This window comes from Nothobranchius furzeri, chromosome 11 (assembly GCF_043380555.1).
Source record: "Nothobranchius furzeri strain GRZ-AD chromosome 11, NfurGRZ-RIMD1, whole genome shotgun sequence".
NCBI lineage: Eukaryota > Metazoa > Chordata > Actinopteri > Cyprinodontiformes > Nothobranchiidae > Nothobranchius > Nothobranchius furzeri.
In genome coordinates this window covers 47,540,954-47,560,055 of record NC_091751.1, presented here as the reverse complement: position 1 = coordinate 47,560,055, position 19,102 = coordinate 47,540,954, and the positions used below count along the sequence as shown (strand labels likewise).

Genomic DNA, 19,102 nt, shown 5'->3' with positions numbered 1-19,102 from the left:
GGTGCACTATAATTACCTTCCTGCTGGGCTGTGTTCTTTCACTCCAGGTTAGCATTTCAGACCGCATTGAATCAACTCCCTCCTCTTAAGCAACCGATCGGTTAAGTGGAATTAGTAAAAATGTGACTTTAAGAGAGTTTTTTTTTAAAGATTCTGGACACAATCAGATCGCTGCTGATAAAGATAATCAGCCGGTTTAGTGCTGAGTGGTTGCTCGTTTATGGGTTCTCATATTACGCAGTAGGAAGTCTTAATGTCCTTGTCATTATTTGCTTAATGCTGTTTCAGAAGATGGGTTTTAGATACCTTTAAAAAGACAATAACTGCTAATAACACATACAAATACAAATCAAGCCTCATTTATTCTTTATTTTAATGCAGACAAACTAAACATTAGATTTTTCCACCATGCAGCATCAACATTGGTGTGAGTGAATAAACGTAGGGGTAAAAAGTGAGCAGGGTCTCACACACCATCTCTATGTGTGAATCATCCCCAAGCAAAGTGAAGCAACAGGCCCATCATTTAATCTGGAAGGACGTCACCTCGCCCAAAGCAAATGAAAAGCCTCCAGCGTGAATTAAAAACACACTATTGACTATTTATGCATGCACTAACTAAAAAGTGATGAGTATACTTGACTGTGTTGTTTTTGTCACCAGACTGTGTGACTATGACGATGACAGCAACGGCTAATTAGAACTGGGGTGTCGAGATGCAGAAAGTGTTCTCCACAAATGCGCTCAAGTGAGTTTACAAGAGCATCCAAACGGATCTGAGTACATAATGTGCTGCTCGCTAAATACGTGGCTGCTTTTGACCCAGTTTGTTTGGATCCTCTGGGTTTCAGCCATGCTGGTAAGTTCATTCGCAGCCATATTTTTTGGGAACATTTAGCAACAAACTGTTCTGGTGACAACATCAACAGCAAAACTGCCACTGACATCGTGCCAATCCCATATTAAACAAGCTAAAGTCAGACTGGGATGGGGTGACCTGCATTGACCGGCCATCTGGATACCTGGACATGAAGGTGATGATCTCTGTGAGGCAGAACGATGTCTGCATACCAAAGCTCTTTCACTCAAACGTGTCAGCATGCAGCTGAGGTGGGTTTGACTTTTATACAGAACAGGCTGATAACTGTGCAAGAATTTGACACACAATGGTGCCTTTTGCTTATTCACAGGTGGGTCATGAACATAACAAATCCTGAACCGAAACCTAGTCCTCGTTCTCCCTATATACCCAGGCCAGAGATTCCTCCAGATAGTTCTGGGCCTGCCTCTTGTTCCTTTTCTACAGAGGAAGGTGATGAGAAGAGGAAGGTGATGAGAAGAAGGTATCCTAATCAGATGACCGAACCACCTCCGCTAACTCCTTACATGTGGAGGAATTGCTGCTCTAGTCCGGGTTCTCCCCAAATGACGAAGATCCTCTTGATTCATTAGGCTGCGATCCAGATGTTGTGATATTTTGTAAACTTCTTCTCCACAATGACTGCAGATTATCACTGAGCACGTTTTTGCTTAATCCTTATAGGTCACTTGTGAATAAAAACAGTGCTTGACCTCCTCCACGCATTCTAAATTCATCAGGTTAAGAACCATGACCCCAAACTTGGAGGAGCTGACCCTTGAAGATGCACACAGAGCCGCATCATCAGCAAACCATTAGAGATGAGTCGGGTCTTATATGTAAGTATGTAATCTGGCCTCGACCCATAGACAGAGTTTAGTAAGGGGGGAGCCTACAGTTGGCTTTCAAATGGTCTCTGTACACATCAGATAATGCTAGGATCAATCAGAGCAACGGACAATGTGACTAAAGCCTAGTTTAAGCTTCTGCGTTGGTGCGGAGACACGCAACACCATTATCCGTCCCTGCGAGCCGAGCCCAGTTTTCTAAACATTTGTCCAACGAGACAGAGAACAAAGGCTTGGGATTGGTCAGGATAGCACTTTCGCCAACATCACCCCCATCGCGCCCTCAAAACAAAGAGCTGAAAATATCTAGCGACAGACACGGAGCAGCTTTAAGAATATCTCGTGGAAAAACTCTAAACATATGAACGCTTATTCACCCGTGACTGGAGGAATTAAAAGATACGCAACAAGTGTTTTATTCAAAGATGGAGATTACGGAAAACGTGGGTTTAGAGGTGGCGAGTGCATCAGGGGGTTGAGGAGAATGAGGGATAAATTTGTCCCTGTTAAAAAGTCTCTGAAATACAAAAAAACACAATAGTAAATAAACTATCTTGGACTGGATACATGACAGGAGGACACCACAGAACAGGGCTACACCCTTTGTTGCCCTCATGGGAAATTGCTTTGCAACACTCCCCAGGAGACGGAGAAGTCGGAGAGCAAAACATCCGTCAGTGTGTGTGTCTCCCTTGTGGAGCTGATGCAGAAGCAGAAACTAGGCTTCATCCATTTTTATGGAAATCAGTCAATGAGGCAGTTTCCATATGAAGGAAAAGAAGTAAATACTTTTACAAAATAAAGGACTTAAGTGCCTCTATCTGCTGATGTCTCAGAAAATTCCAAATCTTAATCGTCCAAAGTTTATGCCAAAGACTTTCAAGTGAGCACTCGTCTAGGGCTGATGTCATCTTTGTAGTTTTTGTCCGTTGCAGCTCTGGTGCTACGGCCATAGACATTAATACGTAGACGCCCCATTGGGCGCTGGGGAGCGTAACAGCATCACCACCATATTGGATGGATTCCTCTCTTGAGCTGGAAGGAATGCATGATGAGCAACTGTGCTTGTTTTTTGTGCAGCTTACAGTTGCAACAACTTGTTGAAAACAGATCACATGGGACTTTTGTAGCCTACCTGTTGGGAGATTATTTTTATTTGTATTACTATTTTTTTTTATTACATCTTAACTATCATGCCAGACTGTATGTCTGATTTTGCGAAAAGGTTTAATAAAATTAGTTTTTTTTTAGTCGGGTAAGAACCTTCCTCAGTAGGAATAAATGCACTGGGAGTAAATGGACACCCATCGAAGACGGTAGCTGGCCACTACGGCAGCTCCAATAGGCAGCGCCAGTCCACAGGGCGTTTACATATACAGGGGTATATGTCTGTAGCTAAGATCACCCAACATCTCTCTACAGAGCGCTGTGATTGGCCCAGTCTAAAACAGTTTGAGGCATTGGTAGACCTTCTGAGGCTACAATGGAGCATGGCTAGATGAACCTGCAGCGAAAAATCTTATTCTACTGCTACAGTTGGTCTAGATGTCTGATTTCCCCAAACCAGAGACCTTCCTCTTCATTTTGTCACAGAGAAACCTTCACTGATTTAAGCTACCTCAAAATTTGATGATAAATTGGCAACAAGAGGCTTTTCTGTTTCATTCAGTGCTTGTTTTGTTGTAAACTCATCAAAACACAAAAGAGGAAAAGTGTTTCCGCGCTGAGATTTATAAAACTAAAAATCGAACTCCTTGACCAGAAGTCCACACACAAGCCTGTCCTGCTCAGGTGCCCTGTTAACATCTGCTAAAGCCCTGAAATCTGTGTCATGCCCCGAGGATCCGTGATCTGATGGATGACTGTGCCGAATACAAATAGTTCGGCAATGACTCACTTTTAAGCACAACAGTGAATTGGTCTCTGACTGCGTTTCAGCTTTGAGGTGCTGAACATCAAAAGCATGCGCGCGCACACACACACACACACACACACACACGTTTATGGGATTCTACTAGAAGGATGAGAGAATGTGACCTAATGCAGATGCACAAAACCTACAAAGACTTCCCCAAACATTTGTGCAGCATTTGCAAGATGCTGCGAAAAACAAAGTTTTGTTCCTGTGAATGTACTTTCATTTCAGGAAGCGGTTTTACAGTCAGCTTTGGTTTTAGTGCATTAAAACACACCTTCTGTCCTGTGAGCAACACCTCTCCAACACTCCAACACATGTGACACATTAAGGCCGTGCTAATGGTATGAAATGGCATGCAATTTTGTCCTCCCAGATGGGCGCTGCAGAAACGCTCTGAGCTTTATCAGGAAAGTGGTTTGGGATGACGTTTTATCTGAACATCATATTTGTATTTCCCCTTTTATGGAATACTTTTGTCAGATCTCAAGAGATGCTGACAAACCTCAGTGAGAGTTCAGTTTGGTGCTCTTTTTGGTCAGTTATTTACGTTATCAGCTGAAAGCCTGAGATCACGATTTTAAGTTGATTTTCCAACAACATTTTAGACTTTTTGGATTATTGTTTCAGTTTATTAAAAATGAAATATAATTTGAAAGGAGGGTGCATCCTGACCTTTCATGTTAAAATCAAATTGATACAATAAAATAAATGGTTTGACGTTTGATTTGGAGGCTGACTGCCCGCATCAGGAGTCCCATTGAACTCTGGAATGATTATTAATGTCTGGCAGTGCATCATTCAGCTTTATTTAAGTAGATTTCCTGCTTGCGTTATTTCCAGCAGCCAACTATTTTTATTTATTTATTTTTTTGCTGTTGTTTGTTTAAAAAAAACATCAGAACCATTAAACCATAAGTTGAGAGCGTCTTTGCTCTTCACCACAAATGCAGTAGAAAGCTTTTTACGGCCGATCCTTTCTAGTTTTTGTGAAAACACATTGCAGGTTTGATATATTCTTTTTTAGGTCATTATTTTTCCTAATTCTGCAGCATTTCTGTTAGGGAAATCACGACTTTTTAAACATATAAACAGTTTATTGATGATGATTTTGAATTTATCATTTTCTGCTCCAAAATGGAGCGTTTTCTCATTCTGAAAAAAAAAACTTTTAAAGTTAGAGGAAACTTGATAAAATGGTAACTTGCTGGAACAGCAAAATCAATGTGACAGCATAATTAAAATACACATATATATTTAGGACACATTAAACACAAATTCAATTCAGATTAAAAAAATCAGATAAAAGGCAAAGATAAAGGGTGAGAAGTTACAGTGCAGAAGGTGCAGCATTCATAGGCTAATGAATGCATGAATGTGAGGAAAAAAAGAAAGATTAGTCTTTTTTTTGCCAATTTACCGATAAAGGATTGAAAACAATACTGTAAGCATAGCTAAAAGAACAAAAGTGGCTGCTGCAACTGGGACTTGAACCAGTGTGAGGTCATTGCAAGACAGCATGCCAGGTAATTACTCTAAACACTGGGCTGCCTAGTCTCTTACAGGTAGTTGGTCGCCTAACACACGTATCCTGTGCTGACCGTTGCGTGTGTTTTTGTAGACAGGACTCGTGGTTTTTGCGGAGGCGTTTTGTCCCCAATGCAGAAGTAATTTGTCAGAATATCCACTCTGGTACCGGTGGAGGCGTAAAGCAGTCATCTGTCACATCAAAATCAGGAGGAGCAATGCCTGATGACGCACTTGGTTTCCTTTGAGGCTTTTCCAAAACATCTGAAAACTTGCAGCTGAGACTGGAAAATGCATGACTGCAGCCAGAAACGGGTTTGGGGTATTTTTCATGAGAAAATTGTATCACATGCACTCCAAAAAGTGGATTTTCTATTATATTTTAGCAAAAGCACGAGTTACATCCACAGTACCTGGAGTTTACTTTGTTAACACAAAATAATTTCAAAACAAAAGCGTACTAATCCTTGACCTTGTTTGCTGGGGGCTACAATTCTTCTCCTCCCTTGGAATTTAGATTTAAAAAGTGCTGCTTCGAGTGCCAGAAGAAGCAGAGCTGATTGTATCTGTGCATAAACAAACCTTTGGCGCTCCATTATTAACATTCAAGGTAAACACCGTTACTGTCCTCTGAGTCGCTCTCGCACGGCGAAGAAGCAATGTGGTTCAAGGTTCAAGCAGGACCTCGGAGAGAGTTTCTATCAAATATTTGCTCTGGCGGACGCAGGCTGAAGAGGGGAACACACTGACAGCAAGGCTTTGTCACTCAAACAACATCTGGCCATGGTGGGTCTCTAAGCAACTGCATGAGTGGAGGAGAAGGAAAAAGCACATACCTAATGACGCCTGGTTGGAACCTGTCTCATGTCTGTCGCAGGGAATTAAAAAAATGTTCAAGTGGAGCGGGGTTTCAGTCAAGAGGGGCTCTCTTCATCTAGACCCACGGTGTGTTTTTGTTGATGAGGTTACTGCAGGGTGGTGAGGTGGAGAGAAGATGGGACATGAAAGAGGTTGTCTATCTATGGTTAAATTGGGGCTTTTCATTGTTTTCAGTGAAATTAATTAATTAAATTTAAGAATGAGTTATAAGATAAGAGTTTTCTCTGAATTCCTCCCTTTGAGTGTTTGTTTTGGTTACTTTAAAAATTACTTTAGTTGTTGTGTTCTTGGAAATTATCTGATGCCCCCAGCTGAAGGTTCCACCTGAAACCTTCAAACCAGCTTTTTTGCATCGCCAAGTTCAAGAACTTCCAAGGACCATATAAGAGCAGATATTTTCAGAATTCTCGCAACTTGAGTTCCCTATAGGGATGTTTCCTGTTCTACTCTTAGCAACTTATTGAACCAATACCTAAACATTAGTGGGATCAAATCAGCGTGAAGGTGTTCTAGAGGTCACATTTAGGACTCTTAGGGGTGAGAATAATGCAAGAATCTCCCAAACGTTAGAGCACACTTCCAGCTGATGGTGATTCTTGTGGCTTGAACCCTTCTGCTGGCTGTCATATCATGGGCTCAGCCTCTGATGTCACTGAATGAGCAGTGCGGGCTTCCAGTGCGCACCTTCGGGCGCGCAGCGGTGGCACAAGCTGCGAATTTTCCCTCCTCCTTCACTCCTTACCCAGAAACCAGCTGTTCCTGCTAAATTTCTCTGTTTCCACTTTCATTTTTGTGGTTGTGCGCCTTAAAAACGTCTCTCCACCGCGCTTGAGTTCTTTGAATGGACTTTTTGAAAATACTTTCGAATTAAAAGAGGTGAGATGCATTAGTTAATGTCACTGTGTGTCTTTTGCGCTTCGTTTTTCCTTTGCAACAAACGTAACTTTTATTTTGTCAGATTGTCGGCTGTATTTTTTGGGGGGGAAGGTGAAGTTGAGCGGTCAGTGCGCGCTCCGCAGCAGCGGCGGCGGGAGGAGCAGCGGTGTTCAGCACCATGGAGAGCGGCGTGGTGCACATCTTCAAAGAGGACCGGTGTCCTTCGGGTCAGTCCGGTGAGTGCGTGCCGAACTTCACTTGGCAGCCTGGCTTATCTGACGTCTTCAACTACACTCCGAACGGGACCTGGGACTCCGAGCCCGAGCCTATGTCGCCCATCATCCCCATCATAGTCGCAGTGTACTCGGTGGTGTTCGTGGTGGGCTTGGTGGGTAATTGTTTGGTGATGTATGTCATCATCAGGTGAGTTTTGCTCTTTGATGTGTGTGTGGGTGTGCGTGTGCGTGTGTGTGTGTAAAAAAAGAGGGGTAGAAAGGGTGAGCGCGTGCAAACAGCATGTGGGAAATTGGTGCGTATGTGTGATTGCGCGTGAGGATTGTTTTGCTTTCATAAATGTGTGTGGCCAGAAGCCTGCTCTGTGCGAAAATTGCCTTTATTTACATATATATTGGATTTTTCTGCTTTTAGAGGGCGTTTCTTTGTTTTTGTATTAGAAACATTACCTCTCTTTGCTTTGACTCTTATTTTCTTCTTGGCCACCCTGAGTTAAAGCAACTGGAGTGTCTGTTTCCTCCTCTGAAAGGTCACCTGCTCTGCTTCATGCAGTTAAAAGATTCACTCAGATCGTTCAGTGCTGATTTAAAATGTCTGATCATATTTAAAAATTCTGATCATCATCCTGAGTTCAGTTCATTTTGTGACGTATTTACTTTGTGAACATTTATTTTTTCAGACTAAATGCCGATTTAAAAAGATTATTTCATGAGAAGAAAACTCTTACCCAAAAAACAACATTTTGCTTTGTTTACCACAATAATTATTCTGATGTTTTACAATAATTAACAATTAAATGATATGAATAAAAGGATAAAGTCTGTTTATGAAAAAAAATTCTTATATTTAAGCAAAATGTTTTGAAAAGTTGATGCGAAGACCACAAAAGAGAAGAGTTATTATAAAATAATTTTATTTTTTTAATTAAATGTGAAAATGAATTAATTACATTGTATAGCAACAACAAAGAAACCTCATAATGAACAAATATTTATACAAATAAAATAAAAATTTGGTCAAATGAGGTCAATTAGTGTTTGGTTAATTATTTCTTAATTTTTTATAAGACTTCTTGTGTAAGGATTGCGCATCAATGGAATGAGCAAATGCTAAAATTCAAGGTGATGTTCTCCTGCTTTGAGCTTTGAGTGGTGCCAGGTGTGCTTCGGTCAGGTTTGCATGACTGGTCTCTGATTGGCAGCCAGAGGGACTGTCACCACCATGCTGGCTGACCTTCACCATATTCTGGTTGAGGATTGGGGTCTGACTGATGACCAGCATGAGGAGAAGGAAGAGCCACTATGTTGTGGCTCAGTGTGCATCTTCTCCATGCTAATGATGCACCTGACAGTATAAGTCAAGGTTAAAAAAAAGCCATCATGTGGGGTGTTTTTCTGTTTATTTATATTTGTTAGTGTTTTTATTATTGTGGGAAAAGTGCGGTCATCGTTCAACAAAGGAATAATCAACCAAGCACTACTATTTTGGCGTTTATTTAGTATTTTCTGATTGGAATTGTAGATTATCAGCAGATTCAGAAAATCTTTCTCTTTGAAAGAACTGGAAAAAATGTGGGTTTTAGATCTTTCAATTACATTTTAAAAAGCATTTTTCCAAATAAATTAAGGGTGAGTGAGTCTAAATGAAGCTTGGCAAATGTTGTTTCTGTGACAAGACATGACCATCTACAGGTGAGACTCAAAATATTCAAATATGGTTCCAAAGTTCATTTTAAGTCTAATTCAACTTAATTAGTATACGAGCTAGACTCATAACATGCAAAGCCAGATTTGTCAAGCCTTTGTTTGTTATAACTGTGATGGATGTGGCTTTCAGCTTATGGAAACCGCACATTCAAAACACTCGAGCACAGCTAATGAATGCAACACTCCTATAGAAGCTTCCTGAGCCTTTAGCTCAGGGCTATTCAATTCTGGTCCTGGAGGGCCAAATCCAGCATGTTTTAATGGTTTCTCTGCTCTAACACACTTGACTCAGTGGTTGAATCACCTGCAGCAGCTCATCAGGCTCTGCAGAAGCCTGCTAATTATACCTGCTGATTGAAACCAGGTGTGTTGAAACAGAGTTAAAACTAAATCATGCTGGATACCGGTCCTCCAGGCCAGAAATTGATTACCCCTGCTTTCGATGGTCTCTCAGTCTAAGCTGAAATATTGCAAAAAATGGACATTTGCACCAGGGTTTAACCTGAGTAATCCAAGGTGAATATCAGTCATCATTTAGGGATGAACAACATGGGTGATATCGCTGAACGATACTCAGCTACTTGAGCCATCTGTGGCAGATGTTTTAGGACAAGATTTGCTCATTTCAGCAAGACAAATGACTTTTTTCACACACTGGGATTTTTCTCGCCCACCTTTCCAGATACACCAAAATGAAAACAGCCACTAACATCTACATCTTCAACCTGGCTGTGGCTGATGCGCTGGTCACCACCACCATGCCTTTCCAGAGCACCGACTACCTGCTCAGCTCCTGGCCATTTGGCGAGGTGGCGTGCAAGGTCTTCATTTCTATCGATTACTACAACATGTTCACCAGCATCTTCACCTTGACCATGATGAGCGTGGATCGCTACGTGGCTGTGTGCCACCCAGTCAAGGCGCTGGACTTCCGCACACCTGTGAAAGCCAAAATCATAAATGTGATCATCTGGGTGCTGTCGTCAGCTGCTGGGATACCTGCCATGGTGCTGGGAAGCACCAACACCAATAACGGTACTTTTACCCTATTGTTAGCATTACTTGTTAATTCTGAGTCAGCTGAGCTGTTTCGTTTCCTTTCTTATTGTAATTGAGATTTAAGTTCAATCTTTACTCTCTACTTATACAAACTGAGTTCATATTACTTACAAACGTGTAATTTTTAATACCCCTTATAAATTTGAGTAAACTATACTTTTTAATAGCCTAGCTTATTGTACCTATATGTTTGAGCTCAAACTACTTAAAATAATCAAGTTTGCTTGGTTGCACCCATTAAGAACCTGGTCCACACCAGTTTGGACCAGGTGTCATTGAGGAGCTCTGACTCTTGAGAGGCAGAACGGAGAAGCACAGAACTAAGAGGATTAACTCAGATGTACTGAAGTTCTAACAAGCAAGTTTTCCACCCCATGTTTGAAGCATTATTCAAATGACCAGAGTTTAGTCAACTTAAAACTGCAATTTATAGAAAAAATAACCCCATAGTGGGAATTCATCTTCGTAGTTATTTTTTTTTTCTATTTTGGGGTATTTATTGTGGGGAGGTGGTTGTGTAGTTTTGTTCTTAGTTATTTATTAGTTCAGTGTTGCAAACGTGGAGTTATTTGTTGTTGTCATGGTGGCACCAAAAGTGAGGAGGGTGGTTGGAGGAATGGGACCACTGTGCTGTTCTACTGTTAATATTAAATTAGTGGTTCATCCTTAAGGCATTGGTCTCAGCTCCTTGTGTTCAACACTCACTGACTGTCTGCAATCATGTGAAGCACGAGTTTGCCGGCGTTATTTGGTGTCGGTTTAAATCTACAATCTGGCCCAATTGGAAAAACAGTAATACTTAATAAACAAGCTGACTTAAATAAATGGATGTTTAATAAATGTTCCAGCTAAGTATCTTTAGTTACTGTAACTCGGTTATTAGTACATTCAACTTATGGACTCAAGTACATTGAACTTGTTTTCCTGCGTGCTTCTTACTCAAAATATTTAAGGCAACGGATTACCTGGAAAATTTCAAGTATCCGGGTCCACAGAATATGTGAAACTGAACTTTTCTTCCAATTCATGGGTTTATTTACATCTGATGCAGAGACCTTCATCGTCTACAAAAAGTTTTTCTTTTCAAATTGATAAAAGATAGCGTAGTGAACTAGACCAAATTCTTGCTTTGCAAACTTTGTTCTAGGAACGCCCCGTTGGAACTTCTGCGGACCCCAGTAGCACTATGGCAGGCCAATCACTGCTCTCTATACGGGTTTCAAACTGATAGAGTGCTGTGATTGGTCCTCAATGGTGGGCCAGTCACAGCACTCTATTAGCTTTGTGGGCCAATCAGGGCCCTCTATATGTCTGGTGGGTGGGATGATGCAACAGAGTGGAACAAGATGGCAACAGCTCGTTTACATCAATTTTGGACTATTTGGATTTTTTAGAATCAGTAGCAGATAGATGTGTTTAAGTCCTTTACTTACAAAAAGGATGTATTTTGGCCTTCTTTAACAGCGGACGGCCTCGTTTACGACATCCATTGCGGTGAGTATGTCGCATTGTTTGTTGTCCAGTAGCATGCGGAGATTGTTAGAAAGACAACAGTAGAACCCGCCCCACGACCGAGAATTGTCAATGGAGCGTTGCCAGACTAGATAAAATGGTGTGTGTACTCAAGAATAATCGCTGAATTATCTCTCAATTCAATGAACAAGATGTTCTATAAATTTAACAAAAGCGCACGAGCTCCTTGACAGGAAAATTGGTAATTCGTCGTATGAATGGCTATTAAACGGTTAGTTCATGAAATGAGTTTGACCTTAAGATTTATGGATGAAGAACTCTCATCCTGACGGGATTTTGCATTCATAGCACAGAAGTTCTGCTTCAAACTGATTTGGCAGGAAGATTAGCAGACCTTTGTGATCCACAACAGTAGAATTTTAGAGAATTTCAGGATCTATCCAAAGAACCGTGCTTGGTTTGTCAACCTAAATCTAACACAATTGCTACTATGTGCATGAATTTTATAATACATGTGTGTCCCACTTTAAAATCGTTAGTGGTCGTCAAATGTTTACTTTCTCTCTGTAGTTATTTATGAGAGCAAATGTCACCAGAGGCCAATGTAGAGTGGTAAATGTTGTTGCTTTTAACCTTTACTTATGACCAATAAGCTGTGATATTCTATATAAATATAGAATATCAATCTGCTTGGTCTTTGGATGTTTAATCAGAAGATTCTAGGATTCTTTGCTTTTTCAGGGATCAAACACACTTCATCTCAATTCAGACAGTCAGGTTTATAAAAGATAAGAAATGTATTTTCTAAACAAATTAAAAACAAGACAAGTTAAATAGGACGACTGTGATGGATGAATCTAAGTGGATGTGATGTTATGTATGGTGATTTAATGGTGTGTGTTTATCAGAACCTTGTATCTAGAAGAAAGTGAGTTCTGGGTGAAAAGAATTTGGTTTGCATTAAACTATGAAGTTGGTTCTTTTCAAAACGGCGTCAGACGCAATCTGGCTGCGTTCAACATACTCCTGAGGATACTCCCTTATGGATCCGAGATGTCGGGGGTGGGGGTGGGGGGTTTACCCCAAGGTACCGAAGTTGTAGAAAAGACCGCAGTATGACCTGGTCGGTCCAGTCATCTCCCGGATCACAACAGATAGATGAAATCATTTGCGTCTAGAGCAGCTGTTTCTGAATAGCTGAAGGAACCATTTTGCTGTGTCAGCTGTAGGCAGCTTTTAGCTTGTCGAAAGCTTTGGGTTGAAGAGGGCTCGCTCCGGATGGCCTTTCCGTAGCTTTCTCTAGAACTGACTCACCGTCTAGTGAGCTCTATTTTATTATTCTCATATTATGATTTCTTGGCCAACCGGGACGTGCCATGTTAAGGGGTGTTAACAAGCAAACCTCAGAATGTCGCACCTCTTTCAGATGCAGGATGTTCTGATTTGTGGCTAAGAAAATATCTATGTGTCATGACGTTTAACTTAATTTTAATTTATCTCTAATGAACCTTGTGTCTGAGTGTAGATAATGATTCACTTGTTAAATCTACAATTACTGATCATACCATAATAATATTCATTTCAAACTTCAGCAATTCAAGCACAGATGAATCAACCTTATTAATTTAAGCACAGATTAATCAAAACATTATTGATCATTTCATATAACATTTGTTCATTCCATTTCACGATTGATTAACTCATATGAGCTTTATTCAGAGACATGAGGAATCCTGCGGTGTTATCAAATGAAGGCTTTGTTTAGGAACACAGGCTGACATCGTGTTCCTCCTGAAATGTCAACAAGGTTCTGCGAACCTTGTTGCTTGTTGGAAGGTAGAATGTAAAATCCACCTTAGAGAATGGAATTTATGTCTGCCGGTGACCGGTGGCATGTAGGTCAGCTTTTAGGTGAAAACTGACCATTGCTGGATGTTACACATAGAATAACAGACATTTATTATTATGTCTCATAAAAATGCAATTTAAGGTGTTTTTAAAATAACGTTCGAATGAACTGATGCAAAATATAGAAGAATGGAGTCGTTTTAAGACAACAGCAATCCATCCAAACTAATTGGGTGATGAAAGATTTCATTTGAGGTCCTGAGATTATCTCCATAAACCAAAAAAAAAAGGAAAAAAGAAAAATGAGTCCTTATGGAACATTTATACTGTTACTGATGACAATAATAGCCATGAATGGGCCAAAGTAGTTTATATCTATTATGTTTTTACATAGCGTGTTTGTATGTGTGGAGTAGTGAGGTCGTCTGTACGTTTGGGAACACCTGTTGTATAGATGCATTGAATGTTTTCAAATTTAACGGTGTGGATCACTGAAAACCAATTTCTGATGGTTATTTTTGATTATAATCAGTCGCTCTGAGTGTTCATGCAGGCTGAACATGACAATAGTCTCCTACACCTATCTCCTGCATTAGCTTCTGATAGAAACTAGATTGTGAAATGCTGGGATTTGAAAAGCCTGACAGATCTACATCACACTGTCACTTAACATTCATGGACTCACCCATCTTGACTCACGAAGAGGAAGACTGTTGTCGGTTTAGCATTCTGGAAACAGCAGAGAACGTCCTGACTTGTTTAAGCTAACAGTTAGCATTAGCAACTTCAGCACACAGCAGTACTCCTCCAGGCTTGTGTTATTTGTGGAGAAAAAACATCAGTGTTGCAAGTCAGTGGTAGAGTCGTGTTGCTGTTATCCAATCCGAGTTGAGATTTCCAAAAAATCAGGAAATAAGACTCCAAATCCTGCCTTCTGAAGCTCAGCTGTGATGTGGGTCACTGCTAATTCCTGGAAATGATGCACCGCTATAATCCCCCACCCTGAGTACAGCTCACACAACTTACAACTAGAGACCACCGCAAATGCATTGTTTAAACGAGTGAACCACACCTTTAAATGTGTGATTAAAGTCAGGTTTTCATTGGTCTCAAAACACGTTTTCACATTTTGCTCCATTTATCCTCTTGAAGCCCAAACCTTCTCTAACGCTTCTGTAACTTCTCCATGACCAACAGGTACCACAGAATGTGCTTTGCAGTTTCCCGACCCCTACGCCTACTGGGACACCTTGATGAAGATTTGCGTCTTCATCTTTGCCTTTGTGGCGCCCCTTATCATCATCTCGGTCTGCTACACGCTGATGGTCCTGCGACTGAAAAGTGTACGCCTACTCTCTGGCTCCCGTGAGAAGGACCGCAACCTCCGTCGGATCACCCGCCTGGTGCTGGTGGTGGTGGCGGTGTTTGTGGTCTGCTGGACGCCCATCCACATCTTCATCCTGGTCAAAGCGCTGTCCTCCCATGTGCCCGAGACCACCGCTGTCATGGCGGCCTACTTCTTCTGTGTGGCGTTGGGCTACACCAACAGCAGCCTCAACCCCATCCTCTATGCTTTCCTGGATGAGAACTTTAAACGCTGCTTCAGGGACTTCTGCTGCCCCGGAGGGCGTGGACACGTGGACTGTCAGGGGGTGAGCAGGGTGAGAAGCACACTGAGAGATCACACCTGCCCCACCGAAGGTCGTGGGGACATGAGACAACCTAGGCCGGTATGACTAGCCATGAACATGTCCTCCATGGCTTATCAAAGCTGGGAGGACTCCATTGATCTGTGTTTGACTCAAATCACCACAACGATTTGAGTCAGATTGCCTAGTTTCGATAAATCCCAGGAAATGACCAAAACCAACGATTTGAGTCAGATTGCCTAGTTTCGATAAATCCCAGGAAATGACCAAAACCAACAATGATTTATTGACCGTTTTAACTCTAGAATAATTTGATCGTCATGTAGCTGTGGGTTAATGCTCTAAAGCAGGGGTCCAGGCGGGCCGGTGTCCAACATGTTTTAGTTGATTCAGTGGTTCAATCACCTGCTCAGCAGCTCATCAAACTCTGCAGAAGCTGCTGAAGCAAATCATCTGTGTTGAAGTAGGAAAACATCTAAAACATGCAGGATACCATCCCTCCTGGACCAGGAGTTGGCACCCCTCTAAAGGTACAGTGCCTACATATATAGACTTTTTAATCAGACAAATAGCAGTTTTAAACAGTGATCTATTATGTTTTATTAACAGATATTAATTGATTAATAATAGAATAACAGACGTACAGAGATCATCCTTCTAATAAACTCCCATGTGGCTTAACATTTTATCCGCCACCAAAGCCTTACATTAATGTTTTCAGTCCTACTCATATTGTAAAACCACCATGTTTTTGCTACAACTACACATAATTGGCTTTTCTGATAGCACAGCTGTGGATCAGTGGGTACAGCAATCAGCTGCCAATCAGAAGGTTAGTAGCTCAATCCCCGACTTTGCCCCCCATAAGGTGTCCTTGGGCCAGACATTGAATATGTGTGGGAGTTGAATGTGTATAAAGCATTTTAAAAGGTCTGGAAAACCAGAAATGTGTCCTACAAAACAGTTAATTTAACATCTAATAGTCTGCAGTTTAGTTTAGTTTGTAATATTACAACAATTATTGAATTTACAGTGTGACAGTGATAGAAATAAAGTGCACGTTAATTATATATATGTTTGAGATATAAAAATTAAGTATTGCACTTTGCACTTTACTGCATGATGATATCCGTGTGATAACAGTCGTTGGCCTCCTTAAATGTTGTTGTTTACAAAATTGGTTTGTGATGCTAAAGAAAAATGAAACAATAGAAATTGTCGCTAAACTAACGCTAGAATTTTTTTTAAGTTTCAGCTAGAGCTTTAACGTTGACCCAGTAATGGTTGAGTGAGAAACTTTACCAGTTTCATAACTGAAACCATTCTGCTGACCAAATACTGCACTTTACCTGCTTAATGCGTGTTGGCTGTAAGGCTAGCAGTTAGCCTTTTCAGTTCACTGACTGTCAATAAAAAGCAGAAGATAAAGTAAAACGTGAAGTTAGCTTTTTCTGTTGGCATAATGGTGGAGCCTGGAAGTAAACATAAGAGAGTAAATTCTTTGGAGGTGAAGCCAAGAGCTAAAACCAGAGTGAACATTGATGCGGCCAATGCTAGTTTACGGGAGCTTAAGGAGGCTACAAAATCATGGACAGGTGGTGACCTGGCTTTGTTGCTGCTGGACTTGTAAGGATAAAAAATGTTTGTCCATCAGTGTGGATCTTTTTACTTTGTGATTTATTGTAGTATTAGTTGACTCATGTTAGTGTTAGCTTGGTGTTAGTGCTAGCGAGAGCAGGCTGCAGCAGGGTTGTTTAGGACAGTTGTAATTCCATTTTCAACCAGCAGGGAGTAGGAGCAAGAAACTTCTCTGTGTTCCTTTACCTTACCCCTAAAGATAAGAAAGATTTAAGAAGTTTAATCTAAGGTTAAGTTATCACATTTATCTGTATTAATTAAAAATAACACAAAATAATTTCAATAAAATATTAATGCATACCAACAAATTTAAGCCAGCATTTCACTTATTTCCTTAAACATAAACAGTGTTAAATATTAGAGTATTCATGACATATCACTAAAATTTCACCAAAATTTTATTAATTAAAATGTTTAAAAAAAAGACAGACTAACATTGTTGGTTTAGTTCTTTTTGTGGGATCAGTTTGTATTAAATAAACATTTAGTTACATTTAATTTAATTAGTCAATTTCATGGCTGTGAGATATTTCAGTGTAAATATGACTTTACGAGAAGATAAGAAGATCCTAAATGTTTGTATATAATTTCATATTTTAGGAAGCTGGACGTGAAGATCATCATGTTGACTAAAACAAACAAGTTTTTTTGTTTGTTTGTCTGACCTGTGTATTACCTGAGAGGCTGTCACACTAAGGTAAATTATTTTTGTTCTCGTGCACAAAAGATCAACTGCAGCTTCAGGCAAAGGAATGAAAAAAATGTCCCTAAGGATTTATTTAAAAGACTTGCATTTTAACTCCATTAAGCATTTTTACATGCTGCTGTGTATTTGCTCTTTAAAAAGGTAGAATATCCAAGCCCCTCTCAGGGATTATTCTCTGTGAATTGCAGCTGAATTACAGGAGGGAATTTTTTTATGATTGGATGGTCAGAGCCAGCCCAAGGCAGATGAGAATTAAGCAACTGCTTTGGGCTCCCACACCACCAGGGGGCCCCCCAAGCACACCAAGATGACGTGAGGAAAAAAGGTTTTAATGACTTCAAATAATAGGGAGTCATTCTCCTCCCTGTGCGGTCGACTCATGGGTCCCCGGAAGATCAAAAAAAATGAGTGCAAGTCAACGGGGCTAAAAGAGCTATTTTCTAATCTGTGTTGCTTTAGACCCTGGATCACACATGTCATACTTATATTTAAATGAAAAGTAATTATCTGTGTTTCCACCAGGCCAGTCTCATACTTTGAGATTTATCATCTTGTAAAAGTTTGTAATTAGCATGACTACAAATCCGACATCGGCACGTCACATATATGACATCACCACAGAATCTCCTCTCCTCTAGCGTAGCTGCTATTTACCAAATGGCCGAATTTATAGTCGTTCTTTCCTCCTGAAGGAAGGATTTGAAGTTCGCTGAACTTACAGCCCTTTTCCCTCTGTTCTGCTTCATGTCTGGTTCGATGACGTCATTATGGTGAGACGAGCATTTGTAGTTCTACATGTCTTTTCACACAAAACCTAAAATAGCAAAAATCAGCGCTTTCTTCTCGGGCATCATACATGAAATCCATGGCACATAATAAGCAGAGTTAGAAAACAGCATTTTTAGCTCCATTGACTTGTGTTAATTTTTTCATTCTTCCAGGGGCCCATGGTCTGGAAGTAGATGGGCGTGACAGACTCCCTTTACCAGCTAAATAATATTTCCCATTAAAAAACGATTTATATGTATTCATTTTCTGTAGCGTCATTTGGTTTTATTTTCTAGTGCAGAACATTTTACATATTTCAAATTTTAACTCTGAAACTACACGGGCAGAGGGCTCCAAGGTTAAAGCCATTGTGGCAATAACAAGCATGTATTATAAGATGTATCTAAGCAGCTTGTCTCAATGTTAAATCCGTAACTGTACATTTATGCTCATTATTCTGGCTTTCATGCTGAAAATACTGCTTTGTGACAGCAGATGAAGTCCAGCTATCTACGTAATGTTTGGCTGCATTTTCAGATGAAAATTGCTGTTTTGGTGACAAAATTTGAATTTACACAACTTCAATGTAAATGTTTACTCTTGCAAAATAAATGTGACTTTTTTTTCTGAAAACTGTAAAATCAGTGACCAGTTCAACTGGATTTGTTGAAATAAACTTTAAAATTTGGTTGAGTTTACATATTTATCTGCTTAAATCTGATGTTAACTCAGTAGTTAGAGCTCAAAGGTGTTCTTGTGCCTTGTTTGTGTGCCTTCCATATATTCAGCAATTAGCCACAGCCATTTTGAATGTTTTTGGGTATTCGCTTCAAAGTGTGTAAGGTTGTTTCAGCAAAATATCAAAGCCTCTGTGAGGATATTCCACTTAGCTTGCGTCATATTTAGTACCATAATATTTTAACTTAATCATGAACAAAATATCTGCTAAAAACTCAGTTTTGACCCACACTGTGTGTGTGTGTGTGTGTGTGTGTGTGTGTGTGTGTGTGTGTGTGTGTGTGTGTGTGTGTGTGTGTGTGTGTGTGTGTGTGTGTGTGTGTGTGTGTGTGTGCGTGTGCTCCTGAACCTCTTTCATATTTTAATGTATCTGGATGTC

General features: G+C 40.4%; 1 protein-coding gene across 2 annotated transcripts; it reads left to right on the top strand.

The window, feature by feature from the left end:
* Positions 1 to 5,150: 5,150 nt before the first annotated feature.
* Positions 5,151 to 18,683, top strand: oprk1 (opioid receptor, kappa 1). Of its 2 annotated transcripts, XM_054741641.2 has the most exons (4): positions 5,151 to 6,904; positions 6,987 to 7,327; positions 9,527 to 9,879; positions 14,422 to 18,683. In XM_054741641.2, the coding sequence occupies exons 2-4, from the start codon at positions 7,083 to 7,085 to the stop codon at positions 14,958 to 14,960; spliced, it is 1,137 nt and encodes a 378-aa protein (XP_054597616.1). In that variant the 5' UTR covers positions 5,151 to 6,904; positions 6,987 to 7,082; the 3' UTR covers positions 14,961 to 18,683. The 2 variants fall into 2 exon arrangements, with proteins under 2 accessions (XP_054597616.1, XP_015812075.1); XM_015956589.3 differs by having other exon boundaries at positions 5,151 to 7,327.
* The last annotated feature ends 419 nt before the right edge of the window (positions 18,684 to 19,102 follow it).